Source organism: Anomalospiza imberbis, chromosome Z, assembly GCF_031753505.1.
Source record: "Anomalospiza imberbis isolate Cuckoo-Finch-1a 21T00152 chromosome Z, ASM3175350v1, whole genome shotgun sequence".
Taxonomy (NCBI): domain Eukaryota; kingdom Metazoa; phylum Chordata; class Aves; order Passeriformes; family Viduidae; genus Anomalospiza; species Anomalospiza imberbis.
In genome coordinates, this window is record NC_089721.1 from 52,744,939 (window position 1) to 52,771,840 (window position 26,902).

General features: G+C 40.9%; 1 protein-coding gene across 5 annotated transcripts in view; it reads left to right on the forward strand.

Annotated features, from left to right (window-relative positions):
- The window catches only part of TRIM36 (tripartite motif containing 36), a 32,230-nt gene that overhangs the window by 271 nt on the left and 5,057 nt on the right, over positions 1-26,902 (forward strand). Inside the window, exons 1-9 of one of the 5 annotated variants that reach the window (XM_068177596.1) lie at positions 9,768-9,847; positions 10,828-11,062; positions 18,222-18,547; positions 21,806-21,952; positions 22,988-23,083; positions 23,974-24,227; positions 24,829-24,953; positions 25,742-26,035; positions 26,310-26,607. In XM_068177596.1, the coding sequence (XP_068033697.1) occupies positions 9,821-9,847; positions 10,828-11,062; positions 18,222-18,547; positions 21,806-21,952; positions 22,988-23,083; positions 23,974-24,227; positions 24,829-24,953; positions 25,742-26,035; positions 26,310-26,607 (1,802 nt within the window). In that variant the 5' untranslated portion in view covers positions 9,768-9,820. The other 4 variants (XM_068177599.1, XM_068177595.1, XM_068177597.1 and 1 more) reach the window with 4 other exon arrangements.

Consider the following 26,902-nt stretch of genomic DNA (forward strand, 5'->3'; position numbering starts at 1 on the left):
ACTTCCGAGGCTACCAGGTGAAAATTTCAAAAATAATTTCCGCGCGAAGTGTCCCCCAGCCCAGCCCAGCTGGGCGGGCATCTGTCGCGTTTGCATCCCTGCTCCTGCTCCGTGTGCGGCGGAATGCCCCGCTCCAGCGTGGGGATGGGATGCGCTCTGCACTGGGGGCTGCTGCTGCTAGCCACCGGCTGCGGGCAACACTGGAGAGCGAACTGTCTTCCCCAGGCACTGATTCAGACTTGGCAAGTATTTTGAGGAAAACTTGCGCACGCATTTCGTAGGAAAAAAAAAAAAAAAAAAAAAAAAAAAAAAAAAAAAAAAAAAAAAAAAAAAAAAAAAAAAAGAAAAAAGAAAGAAAAAAGGAGAAACTCCAACTACTTGTACTGTTGAGCTGCTGATGTGTGTGATAACCAGGGAGCACCAAAGGTTCAGGTGTAGGGTTTTTTTTCAAAAAATGAAACAGCCACAATATTTTTAAACTTAAAAATAATTGTGGTAAACAATGGTGTTATCACAAATATTGCTTGTTCCAGACTCATCCTGATGGCTTTCCAGCATATCTTCAAAAGCTGCCTTCACAGCCATTTCTTTGTGCACATCCTTCTCCCTCTCCCTCTCCTCCACTTCCTCTTCTAAAAATTCTGGAAGAACCTTTAGAGGCAGGTGAATGAGGAGCTTCCTGGGTGATTTTCTGCTTCTCCTTGCCTGAGTGCAATCATGCCAGGACTTTAAAGAAAAAATTCAGTCTTGTTCTGTCCATGCACACACCAAAGAAAATCATAAAGTGTCAGGCCAGAAACCCCTTGTGCTTGGAATGTCCCTGTAATTACATCTGTCCCTTATCCCACAGTTAAGCAGTTTGTACTTAATTCAGACACCCTCTGCAAGAGCATATGGCTCAATAGACAGCAGAGTTGGCACAGTAGTGTGAAATATGCATGTTTACTACAAACAGTGCTGTTGTTTATACATAGATAATGACATTGCCAAGTCCCATCATCACAGACATTTGACGTACATGAAGAAAAGGGGAGCAACACTAGTTGTGTGACCGCCACAGACTTCCCGTAGTGGCAATCACTGCTTGACCTTCTTGCTCTGAGACCTTTTGCTCTCCACATTTTCCTTTTGCATTTTTTGAACCTTCAGACCAGGGTTTTAGATTACAGCCTCTTTGTAATTTATTGATGTTATCCACCAGCTTGGAGGTGTTCTGCTGGGATAATTAAACTCCCTTCTCGGATGACATAAATCATGCCAGCAAAAGGACTCTTCTGCATGGTAAACTGTATTTGCTTGGGATCAGGGTATTGCTGCATAGAGGTTACAGCACTCCAGTCTTCCTGTTCCCACTTCCCGCCATCAATAAAGCTTTTCCAATAAAGCCTGGAAGCATTAACATTCTCTAAGTTAACTGTTAAGCATCTGGTTTTCACCGAACAAAGACCTATTAGAAGATCAGGATGCAATAAGAATACTTTACACTTGTACACCCACCTCTAAATACACAGGGTCCCTGCAGGTATGATGCATCAGCTCTTGAACCCTGGGCACATGACCTCTTTTGGCAAGCATGCTGTTTTTCCACTTAGCTGGCAACCTCTATCAGACTTCTCAAACAGGGCAAATCATTATATATCAGTTTTCCCCAGGGGAATGTCACTTCAAAAATCTGTTATCTCTTTTGATGATCTGTACTCATTATTGTCCTGTGACTCCCCTTCACACATGCAACTTGCACATAGTACCTAGAATAGAAAGATGCATGTAGCACTTTTAGTTCCAGTAAGGCACTCCTTGTGTAATCCATATACCCACAACATCTGTTTAGGCTCACTACAATACTCTCCGAGATATTCTGGGCCTCCATGGCACCTGTCACAAATGTCACAGTAGCATCTGAGAATTCCAAAATACCCCTGAGAGACAGATTAACAACTAACTGCATTTTGTATCAGAGGCACTGGTGCAGAAGGAGATTGTATGACCTTCTTTCAGGACTCTGAAATCTCAGTTCAAACCACAGCAAGGACACTCATCTGTCTCAAAATGATGCATGATTCCAGAGATAGTCTCAGGCTTCTTCCAATCTTGCCTCTTCCCCACCCTTCCCCCAAATTATTCCCTGTAAGTTTACTTTTGCAGTAGTCAAAACACACACACTCCTAACCCAGTTATTCACCCAAACTCCAATTCATATTGTTTCACTTTCATAGGTGTATGTGTTCTTCTTTTGAAATGCATACGATTCTCCTGAAGTATTAACTCCAAAGAATTTTTACATATTGTAAAGAAACAATCATATCTGATGGGCTAAGTTATACCAATACTTGCCATCTGTTCCGTAAAACCATTTTTGAGCATTTTTCTGTAAGCAGAATATGATCAATAAGCTGATATAAACCAATGTGAGTTTCAGAGGGAAGCTAACAACACCAACACTGTCCCTGAGATCCCCTTATTTAATTGAAATAAGGATCTTTGCATGCTCTATTTTTTAATCAAGGTTCTCACTCTCTCTTTTTTTCCTCACTTGTTTCCTTTCTTTTACCATCTATTCCTACACTCCCCATGGTTTGCAGAAACTGACAGTTTGTGGTTTATAAGAAACAGCTTTAAAAGCTATTCTCTAGTAAAAGCATTTAGAGAAATAGATACTACTGAAAACAAGCCCTAAACCCCATATGATATGAACATGAGAAATATATAAAAATAATTTTAAGAGCATTTCAAGTTCTGCATGCTCTCTACCTACAACCTGCATGTGACACTGATTTCTGGACTTGCCTTCTGCCTGGTTTCATGTAATGATTAATACAAGATTCTCTTGTGGTAGCATTTCAGCTTTTGTCCAGGTGACAAAAAGAGATAGAGCAATACAGGGTTTCAAACTGAAATCACAATAAGGAGACAGAAAGGAGAAATGCAACATTTGCTAGTGGCTGTGGTGGCTGGCAGGTGGCTCTGGGCTGACTGACTCAGCCAAACTGGAGCTCTGCTCCTCACGCTGAATAATATAAGGCTTTACATATTTCTTGCTTATGTGCAGGAAAGTGATTCTTTGGGATTTGGGTTCCTACGAGGAGAATTTTTCTCTAACAGCAATTTTCTTCCTTTTACAGAGTATTCAAAAGCATGCCAGAATATGTGTATATTTTGAGGGGTATTTGTGTCACTGTAGAGCAGGACGGGAATGAAAATTACTCCAAATCAAAGGCTAGAGAATGAACTCCTCTTTATTTCAAATGCACCGCTCTATTTTTAGAGAACATCATGCGGACTAATTTTATTGGTCATAGAGTAAAAACATCTCACACCATTGGTGTGCAGTGAATGATGCACAGTGGCAGAATCTATCTATAAATAATGTGAACAACAAGATAGATTAGAGAATTATTTACATTCTTCCCCAATTGTCTCCCAGGCTCTCACCTGGTTAGAAAACCTTCTCTTTTTCTCTCTGACTGAACTGAGAATATCCACATATTTGCACAAAGTAGTGACTCTGGTTGTATGTAAAGATAACTTGGAGTTAAAGAAAGAGTATGTAAAGATAAGTTGGAGTTAAAAGAAAGAGTATGTAAAGGTAACTTGGAGTTCAGTCAGGCAGAAGCATTAAGTTAGATACTTCAGAGGGGTCTGAGTTTGAAATCTAACAATCAAGAGCAGTTAAAATACAATTTGCCTTTCTTCACAGCTTTTAATCTATACTTGGCTGGGTTAGTCAGCCTGTGTGACAAAAGTGTGTTTCCACATCTTAGACATGTCCTCATCACTCCAACAGTTTCCCTGAAGCACCTAGAAGCACATGGGATGTGAAATGGCAAGGGTGAGCTGCCAGCTTTGTCTTCTGTGACAGGGGTATCTACAGTCTGAAGTGAAGGAGAGAAGCTCCCCATGATTTGCAGGAAAAAAAAACTTACTCCACAACTTGTAAAAGTTGTAAAGCTGTTATGTTTATTTTAGCACTGGGTGCATGTGGGGATTGTCTCCCCTTAAAGAACATGCGCGCCTCTGAGAATTGAATTCACAAACCTTTTATTTCCCTTACTTGTACATATGCATGGAGTTTCACAATAGGTTTATGCATATTAATTTTACTGGTTTTGCATTGCAACTTGCAATTAGTCCTTATCAGTTCTTGTACAGAGACAACTCTCTGGTCATCTTGTCCGTCGTCTCTTGCAGCCTCAGCTTTAGGCTCTTGTCTTTCAAAGTTCAAGGGGCTCTCCTTATCATGGAAGTTCGCATTCTTTTCCTTGGCTGAGGCAGTTTTGTGAGGACAAGCTTTTTGCGAGAACAGGGAACCTTGAGCACAGCAGAGTTACCAGACTTCAAAACAGCACATTTCACCTAAATCCAGAATGGATTTCTACCCTGTTAAATTTCCAGTGTTTCACCCGTGTGTTCCATGTGTACTGTACTATTTATTGTGTCATATCTTTATGGTGTCAGAAACTGAGCCTGTGACTCATTTTCTTGTAATTTTTATTTTTTCATGTAAATGGTTTATATTCTAAATCCTTTTCAAAATAACCTTACATTTTCTTTCTGCTAAACAGTAATAATTTCTTCAGAGGTAGGACTCTCTCTTAATTCAGAGGTGGAAGATATTTTTATTTGAATGTCTTGTGTTTTTGGAAAGTTTTTTCATTAGAATTCTTTCATTTGCTTGGCAATCAAGTGATTGCAATATATGGAGGGAAAGAGCAGACTTTGTGGACTGTGTGGACTATTGTACATAGCTGCTCCTTGGATCCTCTGCTGCTTTCCAGGTGTTCTGGAACTGAAGCAGAGTACTGTACATTTGGCAGTAAGTTAAAAAGTAAAGACACACTGAACCAGTTTAGCACATTTTGAAACATGCTAGCTACAAATCCTACCCAAAGCTAATTGCAGACCCAGTACTCTAGCAATGAGTGCAATCTTTATTGACTCAGTGCTTTGTGCATAACAGTGGCACATGGGACCTTCTGAACTTGTCCAGTCCTGCTGATCAGGTTATGGGATCTGTTAGGAAACCAGTCCAGCCTTGAGGATTATGGACCAGTAGCACTCCTCTGCAGAGAAGACAAACAACCCTGGACCAAGGGATTAGGGACTGACATTTTTGTTTTATGTTGAAATCCTCAGGCCATAGTTATGTTCACTTTGAAACACCCAAGGTCTACAGATCCTTGCTAGCTCTTCAAGGCCAGGCAGTTGAAGGTCTACCATTGTGAAGACGAAACTGAGCCTCTAATCCTGAGTCAAAACAGGCACTTTCTCTCAGGCAGCATAAATTCCTGCCTTATTGCTGCCTTATTTTTTATCAGGCATTACTGGAAGGATCCTGTGGGTAAAAGTCATCTTCTTTAGATTCAACTGTTCAGGAGAAGAGAAGTAAATAGGGAAGTAAATTGCATCACTGACAATTTACAGAGAGCAGGATGAGGGCTAATACCCCTCTGAATTCATCCCAGAAGAAAACACATTGAACTGGGACAAAAAATGTTTGTATGATAGCTCAGTCCCCAGGTCAGTCATACTAGCTCAGGAAAAATTCTCTTCTTATCCTGCATATCTCCACTGTGATGCATTGGCTCTAATATTTTCAGTCAGAGGAAGTCAGACCAACAGGAAACTGATTCAGTCTCAAGCGGTGGTTGCAAAAAGAGCATAAAAATAAATGTCTTGAAAAGCTTTGGTTTGCAGACCTACTGAAGGCAGGGGAAGTGTTGGCAGAACTTTTCTGGTGCTTTGAGACAGTCTTGTGTTTTTTCCTGCAGCAGGACTTCAGCTGCACTGTTTAACAAGTGTAGGATTGTTACAGATTTTTGGAAAGCAGTGCTGCATCCTTCTTGAAACTATCTTGATAGTTAATGCAAATGAGCACTCGGGAGATTTCTGCATATCAATTATTAAATTAACAAGCATATTTAACCTGAGGTAGGGGGGAAAAGAGGATGGCAATGCCCACCCATCCTGGTTACTGTTTTCTTCTGCTGTCTTGGGAGTGCAGGGCATGCTGTAAATCCTGGTCAGACGCTGTATGCCGAAGCAACTGGGCTGAATTTTGCAGGATGTGTAGAGCTACTTAAACACAACCCAGGCATTACTCCATGCAAAATGAGTCCCTTGTGAGCAGAACCGGTGTCCAATTGATGCACATCTTTGGCTGTAAACAAAGCAGACGGGTAGGTCTGAATTCTGTAGTCTTGCTGATCTTATTAACACCCTTTTCAGAAGCTAAGGACAAGAGTCTTTTCTGACACTGGTTTGTGCTCTTATCTTTTTAATGTATCAGTCATTCCTAGCTGTTGCTTTTTCCTCCCAGTACCTGAAGCTAATGAGAATTTTGGCACTGCAAATTTAGTAGTCCTGAGCTGGGGGAGGATCAAAAGGCTAGTAAAAAGGTGTGAGTGCAGAAGACGGAGTTTTTCCCTTTGGAGGCCTTCAAGGATATCTTCTTCCATGTAATATCTTAATGTGATGGAGGTGGTAATTAAAATCTTGCTCTAAACTACGCTGAAGCCAGAACAAACAGGTACAAAAACAAGGTAATACCTTAACGATCTATGAAGAGATTGAACATTCACAAGTCCTGGCAGTAACAGTAGCTGGCACTGTGGTGCATATGAAGACTTAGGAGGACAGGGGAAAATGTTTGTCTGCACTAGCAACACCCACCTGCGCTGGCATCTACACTTTTAGCATGGAGTGGAGGATGCTTTTCCTTGCTGAGCCACCAAAGACAAAATTTCTTCCTACTGTTTCAAAGGCAGCCTTAGAGCCCAGGGGTCTTTGTTCTAGTCTGAGGCTGATTGTTTATTTGGCCCTGCATCAACCACAATCCAGCGTCAGTGGTGGGTAGTGTGCTAGCGCAGACAAGTGCATATTAAAAGCTACCTGCCTGTAAGGAAAGCTGGAATCAGGAAAGGTGAGGAATAGTAGAGGTGGGTAAGAGATAATATCCATATTCAGAGGCTTGCAAATCATTATTCAAAACATAGTTAGAAGGCTGACAACATGTGACCTTACCAACATGTACTCCCCAAGCCCAGTTAAGTGACACGATTCAGTTTGAATACGCATACTGTACATTTACTGGCAATATCAGAATAATTTCAACCAGAGCACTCTGTATTTTATGACACTGGTTAGTAAAGTAAATGCTAAATAATATCTTTATAAGTTTTCTGTAGAAAGTTCTTATTTGTTATACTAGATACGTAAAAAATCTCCTCTGCTTTCATGATTTCTGAGTGTAAATTTCCATTCAAGTTTCACATCCAGGCCACTGAAACCCAGGTGTAAATAATGCCCAAGTAAGGCTTTTCAACAGTGTTTGTGTTATTGACTCATATGAAAAGTAGTTTTCAAGGAAAAAGGAAACTTCTTATCCTAATGTTTTTCTTCAAATAGAACAGTAGGTCAAATTTGTCCAACTGACAACGTTTCATCATTCACATAACCCAGGCTTCATGTATTTTAATTAACTAAACCTCCTTCCACTGTGTAATGTGAGGACAGTGCATGCTTTTACTTGAAGGTTGCTAACTGGTTCTTTCTCCCTTAGCCTAATGCTGTGTTAATTATTGCCACTGCAATGGCTGTGTCTGCACCCTTGCCAAAACCGGAAGGTGCTGGGATTTAAAAGTATTTTTTGTTTGTTCTGGTGGATGGTGAAAAGGGTATTTACTACCCCTTTTCCAATGGAAATGTGCTGTAATGGAAGGGTACGAGGTGCTGGCCGTCATAACCACTTCTCCATCTCTTTTTCATCCTAGCTACCACAAAAGCTGCCTGGTGCATGCCTCCTGCATGATATTTGAGAGCTCATGGCAGTCAGGCAAAGTCCTCAGTGACGGGAAAAGGGGAATCGCCATACCTATTTTTATTAGGGGATGAAGGAAGGTCTCAGTAATTACAGACTTGTGAGCCTTACTTTAGTGCCTGGGAAGGTCATGGAACAGGTCCTCATGGAAAATTGTTAAGGCACATGAAAAACCAGGAGGTGGTCTGAGACAACCAGCACAGCTTCAATAATGGCAAATTGTGCCTGACCAAACTGGTCACCTTCTGTGACGGGATGACTGCAATAGCTGACAAGGCAAGACCGAGAGATGACCTCTGTAAGGTCTTTGACACAGTCCCACATGACATTCTTATCTCCAAATTGGAGACACATGGATTTGATTGATGGACTATTCAGTAGATAAGGAATTGGCCAGAGAGTTGTGGTCAATGGCTCTGTGTCCAGCTGAAGGCCAGGGATGAGTGGTTTTCCTCAGGGCTCTCTCTTGGGACTGGTGCTCTTCAATATCTTTATAAATGACATGGGCAGTGAGATCCAGGGCACCCTCAGCAAATCTGCAGATGGCACAAAGCTGAGCAGTGCAGCTGGCACAAAAGAAGGAAGGGATGCCATCCAGGGGGACCTGGACAAACCAGAGAAGTGGGCCCATGAGAAGAAGTCCAGCAAGTGCAAGTGCAAAGAGCTGCACCTGGATCGAGGCAATTCCAATGTGAGGACAGATTGGGAGAAGGAATCATTGAGAACAGCCCTGAGGAGAAGGACTTGGGGGTTCTCAGGGATGAAGAGTTGGATATGAGGCAACAGTGTGCATTTGCAGTCCAGAGAGCCAATTGTATCCTGGGCTGCATCAAAAGAAGTGTGGCCAGCAGCTTGAGGGAGGAGATTATTCCCCTCTACTCTGTCCTTACTCTATCCACCCGGAGTACTGCATCCAGGTCTGCGATTCTCAGCACAAGACAGATGCAGATCTGTTGGAGTGAGTCCAAAAGAGTCCATAAGAATGATCATAGGGCTGTAGCACCTCTCCTGTGCTGAGACATGCTGAGAGAGTTGGGACTGTTGAGCATGGAGAAAAGAAGGTTCCATGGGGACTTTATTGTGATCTTTCAATATTTAAAGGGGGCTTATGAAAAAGAGGGAGAGGGAGTTATTATATGGCCAGGTAATGTAAAAAGGGGTAACAAATTTAAACTTAAAGAGGGCAGGTTGAGATTACATATTAGGATGAAATTCTTCACTGAGAGGGTGATGAGACACTGGCACAGGTTGCCCTCAGAAGCTGTGGATGCTCCAAACTTAGAGTAAGGCCAGATTGAAGAAGGCTTGAGCAATCTGTTCTTCTGGAATGTGATCCTGGCAACAGTGGTGGACATTGGAATTAGATGTTTAGGATGAAAGGACACTATCCGAAGCTACATTGGGGGAAATTTAGGTTGGACATGAGAAAGAATTTCTTCAAAGCCCAGTGAGGTGGTGAAGGTATTTCAGGAAAGACAGGATGTGGCTTTTAGTGCAAAGGTCTAGTTGATAAGATGGCTCTAGGACACAGAGTGGACTCGATGGTCTCAGAGGTCTTTTCCAACCTGATTGATTCTGTGATTCTGTGATCTTCAAGGTGCCTTCCAACCCAAACCGTTCTACGACCCAGCGATTCTATCACATGGGTACCACGAGAAGTGATCAATGACAGGGGCTGAGCGGGAAAGCACTCAATACCCCCGGCCTCCGGGACTTGCGGTATTTCCGGTGCCGCTCGGCGAAAGAAAAGGACCAAAACAATAGCAGAGCCAGATAGCCGGTGTCCCGCGGGGAGCTGCGCGGCGGGGGCGGCTGGACAGCTCCGCTGTGCGGCTGCTGCCGCGGGCGCGGCCGCCCCGCCCCGTCCGCGCTGCCCCGCGCCCGCCCGTCCGCTCGCCCGCCCGCTCGCCATTTTGCGCCGGGAGCCGCCGCACAGTCCGTGTCCCAGCCGCCCGCCCGGGCTGGCGGCGCCCTGGCGCAGGAGGAGGAGGAAGAGGCGCGGGGATGGAGAGCGATCGGCTGGAGAGCCCGGTGAGCGCGGGGGGAACCGGCGGGGCGCGGCCGCCGGGGTGGGGTGCGTCGTTCCTCTTTTTGTGCTGCGGGGGCTATACGGTGTGTGTGTGTCTGTCTGTCTGCCTGCCCGCCTGTCAGTCAGTCAGTCAGTCAGTCTGGCAGTCCCCTCGGCGTGCGCCGACAGGTTCGTCCCTGCGCGGCAGTCGGCGCGGCCGGGACGGCGGGCAGGGCTCGCCGGGAGCTCTGACGGGCGCGGTGCGCGGAGGGGAAAGCGCTCCCGGAGGGCGCCTGGCGGAGCGGGCGCTGCGCTGCCGCTGCCGGCGCCCGCCCGACACTCGGTGCTTGGCGGGGCGCGCTGCCAGGGGCGGCCGCGGGGGTCACGGAATTATTGAAGAGCCGCCCAGTTCCACAGGAGGCTCTTTGTGCGCCAGATAAAAGACGTAAATAAACATATAAATAAATAAATAAATAAATTTTGTTCTTGACTCGGAACTATTACCCTAATGAAGTCAAGACAGTTTCAGCCCATAAACGTGAATTACACGTCAGGAAAGCCTGTTGTTTAACCAGTCTGACACTTAATTTCGTTTTGTTTTTTTTTTTTTTTTTCCCTGCTCCCTCTTTGTAAGCCAGTGAGCAAGCTAAACATATGGACTGCTATTGTTAAGAAGCATGGTTGTGTTCGGTTGCATTTCACTAGGTCCTTGAGTGGAATTAAGACTACTCCCCTCCTTTCCTCCCCTGCAATGCAGACATGACCTAAAGATGAACTGAGTTTGCCTAGTGGCAGTGTTCACTTAAGTTGAAATGAATGCTGTCAGTGCTTTCATAAATGTTAATTGATATTTGTTTTAGCCAAAGAAGTGCCTCAAACCAGATACAATTGTGTGCATTTTTTCTGTGGAGCCGGGGTTTGGTAACATAGAGCAATGCCGTAAGTCTTGGTGACTCGTGTTTTCCTGTGCTTACACTTGTTTCTCCCTCTTTCTACCATGAAGGTTGCCGTTAAGGGTATTGAAAGAGAGCTTATCTGCCCAGCATGCAAAGAATTGTTTACCCATCCACTGATCCTTCCCTGCCAGCACAATATCTGTCACAAATGTGTGAAAGAAATACTTTTTGCCTTTGAAGACTCCTTTGCTGATGGAGGCTCTGAATCCTCTAATCAGAGTAGCCCTCGAATTAGAATCTCTGCTTCTAGCATGGACAGAATTGACAGGATTAATAGACCAGGTATGTATCAGAAATTGTGCATGTTTTCCTGATTTTATTATTAGACTGGCTTGAGCTGAATGATGTCTGCATTGGTAAAATGTCTTCCTGGTACTCCTGATGGGGTTATAGAGATTGATTTAGGGATAGTGCTACTCTTGTTAATTTTGTGTCAAGAACAATGGGAATATTTTTGAGGACAATGCGCTCTGTTTCATCTATAATAGATTTGTCTTTGTGGCATTCTATAAGTCTTTATAACCATTGTGTTTGTTTATTTCTGTATTTCAGTTATACAGCGATGCAGTAGCATCATGTTCAGTAGTGTGGAGATGTAGATTTTGGCAATTTCATTGCCTGCCAGTGGTTTGCTCTGGTTTCAACCAGCCCCAATGCAGTAGTTCTGACTTCCTTCTGAGCCTGTGTAGACTTTGCAAGCTAGTTTTGTCCTGCCCACTTCATTATACATACAGTAAATAATTTTCCATTGGTTATGATTATTGCATGGTTGCAGATTTGAAGGGCAGATGACTGTAAGCAGACAGCCCTAACAGCCTCCTTGTTGTGGTCTGCTTGAAGATTTAAGGAGTGCTTAACTTTAGGACTTCTCATGCTCTTTGAGGTATTGTGCTAGAAAGATTCTTGCAGTCTTTGTAATCCATGGATGAGTTGGTCTGCTCTCCTACAGATGCATTGAAAGTGCATTTTGCATGCTTTACTTCTTGAAAGATAGTTCATCTTGGCTTTCAGGCTTTCTTTTGCCATAATTATCCACTTTAAAACAATACTCCTCTGTGCTCTGGAAGAGTTACCAACAAGACAAACTCTAAAGCTCTTAAATTTTGTGTTACTAAAATTCATCCTTCTCAGTTTTCACAGATCAAATGTGCAATTTCACTAGCTTCTTTTATACAACTACTTAGTACCATTTAGTACTAAATTGTTAGTACTGGTACTCTTTCAAATCAGTTTGTTAAGCAAAAAGCCACTAGTTTTTGTGGCCACTAGTGCTCCTCCTGCTGCCACCACCCTGACCTAAGATACATGTACACAAGTTGTTGCAAGAGTTGTAAATCTTTAAATACACTGTGGTCTGCCACTGTGGATCATCTCAGCAAACTGATGGGAATATATCTCCTCATCTGACCTTTCTGCTAACAGAGAGGTGATTGCTTTCCTAAAGACCTGTTTGATGAGTAGCAAGAGAGGGTTGAGATTTGGAAATAATGAGCTTCCCCCCTCTTACCTCAAAGAGCATTGGGCAGATGCACATCACAGGAAAATTATCATCTCAGACAGTTCAAATTTACAGAATGAAAAGCATATGGAAATGGAAGCATTAAAGAATAGATTTTTAAATTCAGATTATACTGTCTTTGCTTCTAATGTTACAGGCATTATAGCTCCATTGCTATATCAAGTGTGAGATTTGCTCTCAGACCAGTTTGGTACCAGCAATGGTCGCCAGCTTGCAATTTACATTTGCATAGTTTTTGTCTTGCATCTGAAGTACTTATACTGTGCATTGCCTTGCTAAATTTGCTTTGTGGGGAATTTGCAAGAAAACAGCTCCATAAGAGAGAAAATGTAAGGAAAACATCCCAAGTGGGGTCTCACATGCATAACAAAAAACCACTAGAACTTTTGGGAGGCTTATGTAGGGTATGTCAGTGTCAAGACCTTAGTGTCACATTTCAGAATGCATATGACGCCTTCTTCCCACTATGGTTTTTTGGTTTTTTACCCCACTTAAAGAATCCCTGATGTCTTCATAAGGGATATAATCTATTTTAAATGGGTTGGCATTTAAATTCTTGGTATGCCAGAAGAAGCTGGTATGTATTTGGGCATGTTCTGTATTTGTTGTACACACACAGCTTGCATTTACAAGTACAATTTATCTTAATGTAAAAACAACTGAACTCGTTGAAATGAAGTGTATGTGCTGCTTAAAAACCAGTGTGTTGGTTTAAAAATACTCCTCTGTATTGTATTTTAAATAATTTTTAATTAACAAAGTCATGCTGAATATAACATGAAAATGATGGCTATTTCTTATTGCTGTTCAATTATCTCTAATGTTACTGTAGTTTCAGTGTTGGTGCAATTAAAGCGTGTAATGTTGTTATATTGACACTCGTGCAAATGTTTGAAATATCTCTCCCTGTGCCCCTCACCCCCCCCCAAAATGCCTTCCTTCTCCCTTTTCCTGTTCTGCTTAAATCTTACTGTTTTTTGGTATGCTAGGAAATTAAACCTTCTTGCCTTTCAACCCTGCAGGAGTTTAACAGCTACAGGAGAGAAAAGAATTGATGCTTTTCATTTGAACCATTGTAAACCAATGGTATATCTCATTTTTTGATGTCTAAATAGCTCTCTGTTCATTGTTCACAGCCTCACAGAGGAGGTCTTTTGGGTGCAGAGGTAGAAATGCTTCACTTCTTGTGTTGGCTAGAGATAGTCTAGCATTTAGATCTAGAGTTAAATATTGTTGATTAGCATATAGCTTTTTGTCAGTGGTCAAGTCCACAAAAATTCTTTTGCAGTGAGCAAAGGTACAGCAAAGAAGTTCTATAAGGACAGCTTTTCATTCTGTGCAAGACTGATTTAAAGGTCAACTGGACTGGAATTCAATTAAGGGTTGGATTATATTTTTTTCCTTGTGTGTATATGACTGAACATACATTGGTAGGTACAAAAATGCACAACGAACCCCAGCAATCGCCACACCATCTCCTCCACCCCCTGCTTTTTAATTTTCAGGAGTTTATCTGCTCAAGTTTCAGTGAAATTGCTGTTTTACTCGTAATGACATGTGATTATTGGATTGATCTTCCTTATGTTTACAGGTCGTGTTTGGCCATCACTGCTAAATGGAACCTAATATTGGTTCATTATTGTATTTAGGCCTGCTTAATTTGACTGAAACTTGCACCATGTTGATATGAGTAGGTAGTTCTGAATCTCACAGTTTATCACAGCATATGAATATGTGAGGAAAATGAAAAATTTTACACTTAGACTTGTAATATTTGATTGAAGGATAGTCGTTTAATTAAATCTCGTTTCCAAAATTAAGCTTGTCTGAGCAGCTCAGCCACAATGTGGACTTTTTAAATACTGATTACATTTTTTAAATGTAATTGTTGGGAGAAAATGGGAGAAAAAGTCTCCAAATTTCTTGTTGCCACAGTACTAGCAGAAACATGAGTAATCCATGGAATGTGGTGTCCTTCAAGAAGCATGTGAACTGAGCTAAACATGAATCTGAATTTCACACTCAGTGGAGGACAAAGCAGCTGATCAGAAGAAGAAGTTTGAATTGCCTCAATTGATGGCTGAAAGTGCCATAAAACAGAGATACCGTACGATACCCTCAGACCTCTTGGAATGCTGTCCATGTCTGCTCTTTTTCCAGGAAGCTCTTTTGATTTGTGAAACACTAAAGTATCAGAAAGTACCATTTTAGCTTTGCTAGCTTATTTAAGAAGCCTCTCCCCTCTCCCCTTTCTCTCCTCCTTCCCTCTTTACCCCTTTCCCCTTGCTATCCCTATCCCCATTTTTCCCTTCCCTTTTTCCTTCCCCCTAAAAGCCCATGCAAAAACAATAACTGAGTTATGGGGTGGCAATATAAATTTCTATTTCAAAAAAATCCCAACCTTGCAAGTGAATCCAGTTGACTTTTAAATCTTTTTTATTAAACTTTCACACATTAAATGTCCATGTCTTCCACAACCATAGAATTCTGGTAATACTGTTTACTTGAAAAACACAACTTTAAGATGTCTTTTCCCTTTGCAAACCATTCACTTAATCTTGGACTTTTCAACATTTTAATTGTTGGCACCTCTCCTTGGGAAGATGACTTTTAAGCATTGTCTTTAAAGGACAAACTTAAAATTGCTTTTTGACTTGAGTCTTGGCAATCTGTATGGTAATATTTGTGTGTCTGAGTGTATGTTGTGATTTTTTTTTTGTAACTGATTGAGCAACTTATTGCAAGTGGAGCAATCAGTTTACAAATCACAGTGGAAAATTTTGTGTGATGATTTCTAATATTTCACAAAATACATATTTGTATGTATGCTTGTTATAAACTGAATTGGCAAAGTGTAAAAGAGAATGTGGGTAGAATCTAAGTTTCTTTGAGTTGCACATCTAAATATGTCTACAAAATTCATGGGGTTTTTTTTGGTCTGGTTATTTTTCTGTGCTTTTTGTTTGTTTGGATTTTTTTAATATAACCAGAATTTAATTTCAGCAAATTGGACATAATACAGATAGGAAAGACAGTGTCTAAAGTAAGTCATTACTTCATCAGTGCTTTCTTCTTAAAATATGAGTGTAGAAATCCTTTAAGCAGAAAGCAAACTAGGCAAAAAGAGGATGTATCTCCTTATTTTTGAGTATTGAAATTGCAGAACACTCCAAGCAGCTTAGCTAATAAATTTCCAGGATTTAAAACAGGAAAAAACCCCAACCTAGATTCTCAGAGTGCTGTCAATGAAAAGGGATGAGACATCTGAAGGTGTGCAGGACTTCCTTGACACTGGATTGCTTTCCGTAAAGAATGTCACCAGTCTTTGCAGAGCATGGCTCATGATGGCAATCTCATTTCGGTCCACCACAGGCAGAATGAAAGGCCTCCATTGGGATGGATATGAATTTCAGATTGTATTTTTAAACTTGACCACTGCACCATGGTTTTTTTTCCTTGTTATCTTGCTTTGTCATTGTTTGCTCTCTGCTCTAGCATACTACTTGTAGGCAGTCCCAATATGTGCTGCACTGTATGATTATTTTCTTAATTTCAGTGAATGTGTGTATTCTACATCACTTTTTATAGCTGTTGTCTGCATGGCACTGCATGTGAAGTCATCTTTTTGTCTAGGACATTGTAGAAGTCTGTGTAGAAGATTTCTCTGTGTTCCTGTGTGCAGTGCTAGCTTGGAGCATACACTGGACATACAATTTGTGTTTCACTGTTGATGCTGTGCCTTGCATGCATGTGCTGCTGTGTATGCCAAGTTATAGGTACTGCAGGATGTGCAGTAATTAATTCATTTCAAGTAAATATGAAAAAAGTGAAATCAGGCAACAATCTCTGCTCCCTTAGGTAGAGAGTTGCATACCTGTGCCTTCTGTCACTCATCCTGTTCTGTAAATGCAGCCTAGTTGTTCTGCTCAGAACTTACAGAAAGGCATGGGACCAAGCTGGATGGGAGACTGTCAGTGCATGCACACTTATCCATGCTCTGATTGTGACTTCTTAGCTGACAGTCATGCATAACTACCACGGGTTAAATTTCAAAGATACTTAAAGGAACTGATTGCTTATAGGAGTGTTGGTTTGGTGTTTTATTTGAAGTGACTGGAAAGGGCATGATAGGTATGGAGATTTTGGATTGTTAGGTGAAGGAGCAACAGGAGAGCAGCTCAAGGCAAGTGTATTTTGGATAGCATCACAGGACACTTCAAAAAGAAATAATGCATTAGCAATTGTGATGGGAAAATACTGATTAAATACAGAGGAGAACAAATTTCCCTTTCTGAAGAAGAGTCAATTTCAACACTAAGAATTCAGCTTGAAGACATACCTCCATTTACAAAGGTGTTAGTGTGCTGGTTTCAGCTGGAATAGAGTTAATTATATACTGGAGTATATATTGGAGGGATAACAATAATAAAAAAATAGTAATACAAAAGAGAGAGATGAGTAAAATCCAAGAGAAACAAGTGATAGACAATACAATTGTTCACCCATTTCCCACCCTGTCATGCCTGACTGCCCCTAGTTTATGTCCTGGACATGACATGTTATGGTTTGGAATATCCGTTTGGCTGTTTGGGTCAGCTGTCCTGGCTGTTTTCCCTCCCAGCTTTTCATGCACCTGCTCTCTGGTGAAGCATGGAAAACTGGAAAGTCCTGGATTTAGGGTAAGCACTACTTAGCAACAGCCAAAACATCAGTGCGTAATAACCTCATACTGAATCCAAACCCCAGCACTGTACCAGCTACTACGAAAATGATCTCTAACCCAGTTACACCAATGTGCAGTGCTCTCAAAGAGACCTTAAAGCAATGCACCAGCACTACAGAATATGGGGGTTTTTTTGATTCTTTGTGAGGGGAAGCTGACAGAATACAAGTTAAGCCTAAAGACTGGCTTAGCCTGCTTTTGAAATATGTAAAGGATTCTTTCTGGTAGTTGCAGCCTGTGGGTTCATGAAGGAGACAGAATGCACTCTTGGTTTGATAACATCAGGAATATTACCTTGTGAATAACTTCTGAGTTTGTGTGAGCCATCTCCCTAGAGACTCAAAAGGCTTCTTAAGTTAGTGGCTTTTCATGAGCCTGTGATTTTACTTTGGAGAAAGAGGGAAATTTGTGTGTAGATGTTTGGTAGGAGTGCAGCTTCTCTGCAGCTCCCTCTTTAGAAATTAATAGAGGTAGATATATGCTGTTTAACATCCCTGTAGACATCTGTGGTTCCTCAGTTCAGGGTAGAGGAACCTGAAGATATAACTACCTCAGATTCCCCTTTGGTGTGCAGGGCTTATTTAGCAGCCTTTATTGAGGCCTTTCAGGAGGGGCCAAGTGAGCCTAATAATTTTTTTACTAAATTATTTGGCTGAGATGTCATACTGTTCTCTTGTTTTCCTGGGGTTTTTTATGATGCCTCCTGGGATGAGAAAAGTAAGTTTGAACTCAGCCAAAGCAAATTTCAGGGAGCTCAAGGTTGGCTATGTATTTCTGTTGCTTTGGAAGTAAGCATCTTTCACTTCAATATGTTAGGAAGCTGTTGCTCTCTATACAGGTAACCAGTTAGTCTATATCTACTTGGCTTCCAGAAAGTTTTTTGTTTATTGTTTCAAAAGGTTACAGCTTGAGTGCATCCAAAACTAGATAAAGAAAATGGAATTGGAAGAGCTAAATTTATCTTAACATAAAATTAAGTTTTCGAGTAGTAGTTTGTAATGTTCCTTGGAGTCAGACATTACACTACCTTGTCAGGGCAATTGTATTCTCTTTGGCTTGGCAGACTGCATATGAATTGGTGTTGTACTGGTTTGGACGGTGTGCTATAGTCTGGAATTGGTTTGTAAATTCCTGTGCTTTTAAAATCTAAACCAGTTTGGTTTATGCTCATCCTAAATTGGGTTTTGGTGTCTACGCAGGCAGAAAACGCAATTCACTGACTCCTAGATCGACTCTGTTTCCTTGTCCGAGTTGCCAGCGGGATATTGATCTTGGGGAGCGTGGCATCAATGGCTTATTTCGCAACTTTACTTTGGAAACCATTGTGGAAAGATACAGACAGGCAGCCAGGGCAGCCATTGCTATTATGTGTGATTTCTGCAAACCTCCACCTCAGGAGTCCACAAAGAGCTGCATGGACTGCAGTGCAAGCTATTGCAATGAATGTTTCAAAATACACCATCCTTGGGGAACTGTGAAAGCCCAGCATGAATACGTAGGACCAACCACCAACTTCAGACCCAAGGTAAGTATACTTGCAGAATTCAGGTTGCAAATTCTCCTGTAACTGCAGACATATCTGTGCAATGATAGTTGCTTTTTAGGACCATGATTGTTTTCTTGAAAATTGCTGTTATTTATTGAGTAAACCACAAGCTTTTGCTCCTTGCTGTCATTGAATGGGACATTGAGAACATACTTGAAGGGTCCCATAAAAATAAGGGTTTTTACTTTGTGGAATAGATTGTGTTACTTGTGATTTGAGTTTTTCTTTCCTTTCTTTTTCTTTTTTTTTTTTTTCTTTCTTTTTTAAGGCTTAATGATCACAAGTAACAGAATATTCTAACTTGGAAGGGACCCACAAGGATCATCAAGTTCAGCTTTTAAGTGAATGATTCATACAGGGATTGAATCCACACCCTTGGTGTTATTGGCACCTTGCTCTTCAGCATCTAGAATGGACTACCTAGTAAAGATGCCTGTGTGTGTTAAACTTAAAAACCCCAGCACACCTGGCCTCTTCCATGCCCCCTTTAGGTACATCCTCTTTGGATGCTTTGTGCTTGAATTTCATCCATCACCAAGCATCTTCTTTCTCTCATTCCTTGCATCTAACAAGAACAAAAGGTGGAGTTATGGTCCCCATTGTTATTACACTATTATTTTTTTATCCGTAGCAGAAGAGATAAAACGTTATGGCAAAATGTCTACTTTATACACTGGTGCTGCTGTTACTGCATTCAGACAAAACAGTGATAACAAAATGCCACTACCTTTGTGTCTCATGCTGAGCATGGTGCAGTACATGGCAGTTCCTTATTGAATTTGTTAGATCACAAATGTTACATGTCACAGATGCTGTCTTGCTAACCAGGGACCACAATAATGGCCTTAATGTCCCAGCACATCCTGTGTGCCTGTGCCTCCTTGCTGGACGTCCCACAGGTGCCAGAAATGCTGATGGTCAAGGAGTCCTGATTAATTATGATAAAATTAAGTAAATTTCATTAATGTGCAATGTGTAAGAAGTTCTTAACTGCTGGTGTACTTTCCTTCTGGGACTGGAAAAATTTGAGCCTCTAAAGTTAGCAGGCTGGGAGATAGTGAACATCCAGAATTCCACTTTGTGGTGTTTTCCTTGAGTCTAAAACATTAATTCCAGTTAAAAGTGAGCACATGCTTCATATGCATTCAAATGTGCTTGCACACACATTGTGTGAAATGTCCCTCTGTTGGATAAATGACAAAGCTGAAAGTTTGCATACTATCTTCTAGCTCTTGCTTTAAGAGCTATAAAGCTCCTTAAAAACTTCTCTTCTATGGCATCTATGACAGCTGCAATGTTGCTATTGGAAAATACCAAAGGCATCTTGTGATCCCTGTGCACTCCTAAAAGTGCCCTGTGGTGTTACACTACATGCAGACTGAACTCTGGATGAAAAGTCAGTAGTTGAATTCTCTTGAAGCAGAGCAAAATGGGGTGGAGTGGTTTAGATTATTCTGTCACTGATGTAGTAAGTATGTGTGTGCATGTGGGATTTAGCATTTCTAATTATATGTGAAGACAGGAAGAGGGGAGAAAGGAGAAAAGCATAGTATAGTTAACTTTAGATACATCTACTTGTTTTGAGAAACTTCCCAACCGCGGTAAGCTGATCTTTACTGTGCTCTTATATAAAGAAGCTTTTCTGAGGACTGTTTGTCCTTAATATAAAGAAAGAAAAGTGCATTTTTCATTGCACTGCATTTTTAAGACCTGAACTGAAAGCATGAAGTATTTGTTGATTTCTTAAACAATGTTCTCAGTCACCACTTTAATTTACAACCAGGCTGGAGAGCACTTTGTAGCGTGTGTGGTGAGGATGGGAGAAGAACATACTGGGCTGATTGTTCTTGAGTTTTGAGAGAAGACAAGGCAGTCTGCTGACCTCTGCTGTCTGTTGCTTGCAGGCTGTAATTCTTGCTTTTATGAGGAGATGAATAAAAATATGAATTTTCTGTGAGATGCGGCTGTACACTGCAGTGGAAAAAATTATTCACGCAGACTAATTGAATGACTGTAGTTTTTGGAGATGTTTGCCCGCACAGCTGATTTTCTTGGCAGCTGCCTTTTTTCCCTTTTTTATTTCCTTCCAAATCCAGTAGTCAATCCAAATGGGATTGCTAATTGCATATTTGGTTTAATGATAGTCTTAAAGTGCTGGTTAGACTGGTGCCTTTGGGCTTTTTCACCATACCTTAATATAACATTTGAGACTTAAAAGCCCGTTTCAGGTTTTAGCTTATTGTATCCATATTTGTGCTGCTCACAATTTTCTATTTTTATGCCCTTTTCTGACCTTTCTTGTGCAGGGGCATATTGAAACTAAAAAGCTTCCTCAAAAGCTCCTCTTTGGTAACTTCTATGGAATAGATGACCTAAATGTTGTCTTTCAGTGCTCTAGAATGAGGCAAAGCAAGCGTTGTGGTTTTTTTTTTTTTTAAACCAACACACACACACACACACACACACACACACACACACTCTTTATATTGTTTAATCTGTCACCTGAGCTTGGACTTGAGCAGCACTTTTTTAACTCTTTGAGTGTTTATTTCAAGAAGTTCCATTTTTGAAAGGTGATTTTTAACAAACACCAGCTTTCTTGCAATGCTGTTTGAGCTAATCCTGGAAGTAGCAGTCAGTGTGAACAGCTTGTAACCGGAGTCAGACAGAAAGACTGAAACACTGTAGTCTTTTGTCTTTAAAATGACTGTAGCTGTAGGTGGTGGCTGTACTTCGTGGCTCCAAGAGCAATGGCTATGTGGTTTATCAAAATCTAGCTTGGACTTAAATTGCTACAATGTTATGTCAGCTCTTGCTTTAAGAAACAGTTCATAGCTGTTGCAAGAGATGCTGGCATGAGCATGGTTAAGTTTGACAGGCTGGGTGTGTTAAATATTGCATTTACAGCGCTGAGCTGGAGTGTAGGGTGCTGGAGGCATTGCAAACAACATGGGCAGGGTTTAGCGAAAGATCGATTGCTATATGGAGGCTACACAGACACTGCTAGAAGCTTACTTACTGTGAAACTTGTGAAACTGTGTGTGTTCATCTGCTGTCCTTCAATAGCACTGACAAATATAAAAGGTAGAAGATAAATTGACTATAAAAAATTCACTGATAAAGTGATAAAGTCCTATGCTGCTTTGGGTTCATTGGGTGTTTTGATTTTTGTTGAAAACCTCCATTTTTGGAAGTACATCTGTATTGTCTCTGCTCTTTTTTTTTTTTTTCCCACAGATTTTGATGTGTCCAGAACATGAAATGGAGAGAGTAAACATGTACTGTGAAATCTGCAGAAGGCCTGTTTGTCATCTTTGCAAACTGGGTGGAAGTCATGCAAACCATAGAGTAACAACCATGAGCACTGCCTACAAAACTCTTAAGGTAAAAGAAAATGTCATTGGACCTGGCCTTAAGAAGGAGAAGAGTACTTCTGATGTGAGGGCAAAATCCCACTGATAGAAGCCAGGAGGTGTGTTTGGGAGACCCTGAACTAGTCTTGAGTCCTGTTGTTGTGCAACAATTGTTAACGAATTATTAATGTGATATAAAGCATGTTTTAGAAATTAAACTGTTTGCTATGATGCTCAAAACATAACCCCAGAAAAGTGCTGTCATCTTATTTCAGCTAATTATACAGCAGTACAGACAATGCAGAAGTTTTAAGCAGTTAATCAACTTTACAATCAACTTTTTTTAATGTAACTGTTCAGGCAGCTTGTGGTAGAGGATACTTGAGGAGCACTTCTAACAGATTTGCATCTGAAGTATCCGTTGATATCTTTGTATGTATTTTGTATGTTTCTGAAGCTGCATAGCTGTTAATTTCCTAAGCACAACAGAGAAGACTTGTAAATATCAATTTGTTATTAAAGACATACCTACTTCCTCTTCCTCCTTTTCTTCCTCTCTTGCTCTCAGGAGGTTAAAAAAAAAGAAAAAAAAAAGACCAGATTAGCCTGCTTTCTGCTCTTTGGCCTCCTCACCAGTTTGCAAGGCTTTTCCTGTACAACTGCTAACTCTTGCATTTAGGGAAACACAGGGACAAATCTGTGATTTGAGCTACTAATTTTTTTAGCAACTCTTAATACAAATGAGTTAACAACTATCAACTTCTTCCCGTAAGTTTAATGTCCTGAAGCCTCTTTTTCCCAGTCTTAGAGAGCGTGATTCCTGGGTGACTGGGAGCCAGCTGATGCTGTGTACCTCTGATTCTTAGAGCCTGTGCCAGCAGTCTCACTCACAGTTGCTTTGCAGTCACTGCAGGTCACCAAACAATTCTCCACAGGACTGCTGCTCATAACTGGTGTCATGCTGTTGTCCTTGTGGCTAGATAAACTGAGGACTAGCTGGATGACCTGCCTGTGCTGGTTGTCACTTTGTGTGAGATGCCCTATTCTGGCTGTTTTACTTCAACAGGAGAAACTTTCAAAAGATATCGAGTACCTCATCAGTAAGGAGAGCCAGGTGAAAGCTCACATCACACAGCTGGATCTGCTGCTGAAAGAAACAGAGGTAAGAGTGGTTTGAAGTTTGTCTGGGGCTGGCCTTTGTACAGACACGGGAAGAATTCAAAACTGTTTTCAGTGAAGTGTTTCAGACTTTGAGTTTTTCAGTTAAGTAGTAAAACAATTTTTGAACAGTTTGTGGTAGACTAAATCACATATGGTAAGACCTAGTCCTGCCAATATGGAAAGCAGACAAAGGGAAGTTCATTTTTGAGTGCTGCTTGAAATTTAAATAAAATAAATCTTACTTGATACCTTAACCAAAGTGGGTCACGCATAGGGCATTTCTGTATTTATGATGGTGCAGTATTTATGCTGCCTGTTTACATTGAAAAAGTCAGAATTAAGAGCAAAATATCCCTGCAGAAGAGTCACATACAAGTTGAAAAACATGAAGGCAGAAATTGCAGAAGCTCCTAGTACTGGTGTGTTTTGATTACAGACTGCATCTGTGTTTTGCAGTTCCTTTCATCCAGGACAGTATTTAGAGGTGGCACTATGGTTCAGAGGGTGTAAGCAAGAAGCTGGGCTGGACCCTCAGGTCAGGGTGGTTGGAGAAGGTAGAAGAGCATCTAGCTCTTGTGCATGAAGACTTCAGAGACTGACATGTTTTTACAGTGCTTTTTCATGAGCTATATAGACAAATGTAATGAATAACTCAAGGCATAATCAGAGGAATACTTTCCTACTCTTCATTCTCTGTTAAAGACAGCAAATGTTGACTAGCTTGGGTGCTGTGCTGATCTCATTTTCAGTGCTGAATAGCATAGCAAAGCTCATTAGTCTTATCTGTCAAATGGATGACTAGATTACTGTAATGTCTTGAACAACCTTAAGTATGTTTCTGTACAGTCACAGTGATGTAGAATGTCTGAAATGTCTTTTGTTTGCTCCTAGTGCAACAGTGAAAGAGCTAAACAAGAAGCATCTCAGAGTTTTGAGAAATTATACCATGTCCTGGAAGAGAAGAAATCTGCAGCTCTTAGGGCAATTGAAACTTCTAAGAATATAAGGCTGGAAAAATTGCAAACACAAGCAGAAGAATACCAAGGGCTCCTGGAAAATAATGGCCTTGTAGGATATGCTCAAGAAGTGCTTAAAGAAACGGATCCCTCCTGTTTTGTTCAAACAGCAAAACAACTTCATGTCAGGTATCCTAAATATCTTCTGTTTGAGGCACAAGTACTGTTCCAGATGTCCGTGCAGTTGTATTCTTGGGAGGTGGTCCTGGTCATGTTCAGCTGGAATTTCTGCATTAGTGTGCATTAGGAAACAACACTCAGGAGAGGAGTGCTCTTGTCCTGTCACAATGCCTAGCCTTGTTCAGTGGATCTGCAGTGGGAGGATAGTCTGTTTAGCTCCCTGACAAATTCCTTGTCTCAGAGATTTTATCAGGTATTTGCAAGTTAATCTAACAGGTCTCTTCTGGCTTTAGGCTCTTTGATCTTTGTGTTCTCTACTAGCGCCTCACATCAGTTTGGTACTTTGAACATAATCCTCCAAATTGTTTATATGCTTTGCCAACTGAATGACTACCTGTTCATTATCTTTACACTGATGTATAAAAGGCCTTTAAATTTTGCGTTTGAGAATCTTTCTAGAGATTCTAGAGAAAATTTCTGGGAGACATCAGTAAGTACATGAAAGCAGAACTTTTTTTAAAGCAAAACCTAGCATTTTTACTTTAAGGAATGTCCAACTTGAATTGCCTTTTTTTTTTTTTCTTGTGCTTACCCACTTTTGTGTTTTCAGAATCCAAAAAGCTACTGAGTCTCTGAAGAGCTTTAGGCCAGCAGCTGAAACTACTTTTGAAGACTTTGTGGTGGACACTGCCAAACAAGAAGATATCCTTGGTGATTTGTCCTTCCATTCCAATGGTAAATTCTGAGAGCATTAGGTCTTTTTCAAGTTTTAGCTTTAAGGGCTTCTCTAGAGAAAGGCAGAACTTGCACAGGGCAGCAGTTGCAGAGCTCAGTGTTGTGACTCGCATTGTTCCTTCTGTCTCCACAATTCAGAAAGCATTACCTGGCAGCAGTGTTAGTTTCAGCTTTCATAAAGAAGCTAAAATGACATTTTCTTCAGTACCAGTTTGCACTGGCTTCAAAATATTGTATTTACATCACACTTAGTCTTTCTAAAAGCTTTTTTATTGCATGATAGAAAGTAATAGTTTTTAAAGCTGCCAGAAAAAAAAGGCTCAAGCCTTTCAAAGTCAAAACAGAAAACAGGGGATTTATTTAAGTGTATGAACAGAGAATGATCCTTATCTACTCCTTTTAACTGAGAGAGTCAGATTCTCCCGTTTAACAGTGCTACAGCTCAACAAAGAGGTTACGTCTTTGTTTAAGATATCTTTAAAAGGTGGATGCTTTAAAATGAGTTTCTTCTCAATGTGGTTTTAACCAAAACCTTTCCACTAATAGGGAAAAACAAATGAGTTGATAGAAGTGAAAAAATAACAGTTTACTAAAAAAGCAAAATAGCATGGCCAAAAATAACTGTAACAGTCCCTAGCTACAAAGTAGCTGAAATCTCACAGGTGTGCAGCTAGACTTGGAATACTTGGAATACAGTAACATTTTGGGTTACCCAGGACTGGTTGTATGGTTAACTCCAAAACAACATGTATCTAAATTTCGGAGCTTTTTTTTCTCATTTGTTTCAGGTCTAGAAGTACCAGAAATCAATGAAGAGCAGAGCAGAATGTACAACAAAGCTCTGATCAGCTGGGAATGCCCTGGGAAGACAGATTCAGCTGATATCTATATTCTTGAGTATCATAAACTTAATAAAGAAGAGGAGAGTGTGACATGGCAAAAGACTGAAGTTTGTGGCAAGAGCAAAGTATTATCTGATCTTGATGATGACAGCAGCTACGCCTTTAGAGTTCGAGGATACAAAGGGTCCATCTGTAGCCCTTGGAGCCGAGAAGTTATTATGCGTACTCCTCCAGCCCCAGGTATGGGGTTTCCTTATGTCCGTCAGTATTAAGAGCTGAAAGTAGTTTCCAGTAGCTCACAGATGTCTCCTACACTGTTACCAGTTTCATAAATGTTTAGAAGCACTGTTATAGATTAAGCAGGTAACATATGGAGACTGTTAGTTTGCATGACACTCCTGGTAGCCTTTGAAAGTGACAAATTCTAATGCCAGTATGATTTAAAATGTAGTTTATAAGCACAGAAGGCCAAATACATAACTAAGCAGAATTTCTTTGGGATACTGTTTTTCAGTTTTCAGTTTTCTTTTTGATGACAAATGTGGGTACAACAATGAACATCTCCAGCTGAACCCAAGAAGAACCTCTGTGGAAAGTAGGGCTGGATTTCCTCTGCTTCTGGGATCTGAGCGCTTGCAGGTTGGATGCTACACAACCCTGGATTACATCATTGGTGACACTGGGATTGCCAAAGGGAAACACTTCTGGGCTTTTAATGTGGAAACCTATTCATACCTGGTGAAAGTGGGAGTTGTTCCTAGCAACAAGATACAGAAATTGTTCCACAATACCCATGATGTGACCAGTCCAAGGTAAATTGCATACTCTTGCTTTAATGCATGTTTTACATAAGAGGATGGCTTGTTAAAAAAGTAAATGAAGAGCAAGTCTGTTCTCAGTATGCAAGGTGAAGCTAACCAGTGAAAAGTTTGAAGGATATGGTGTAAGCAGGTTGTCCTGTTATTAGCAGAAAGATGTCCCGATTATCCAGAGTCTTATTTTTTTTCTTTTTGGGAAAGAACTCAGGTTCCTGTAAATGCCAAGGAATGTCAGTTAAAGCAGGAAGGTTAAAAATAAGTTTTCAATTTTAAGATTGAATGCTTGATT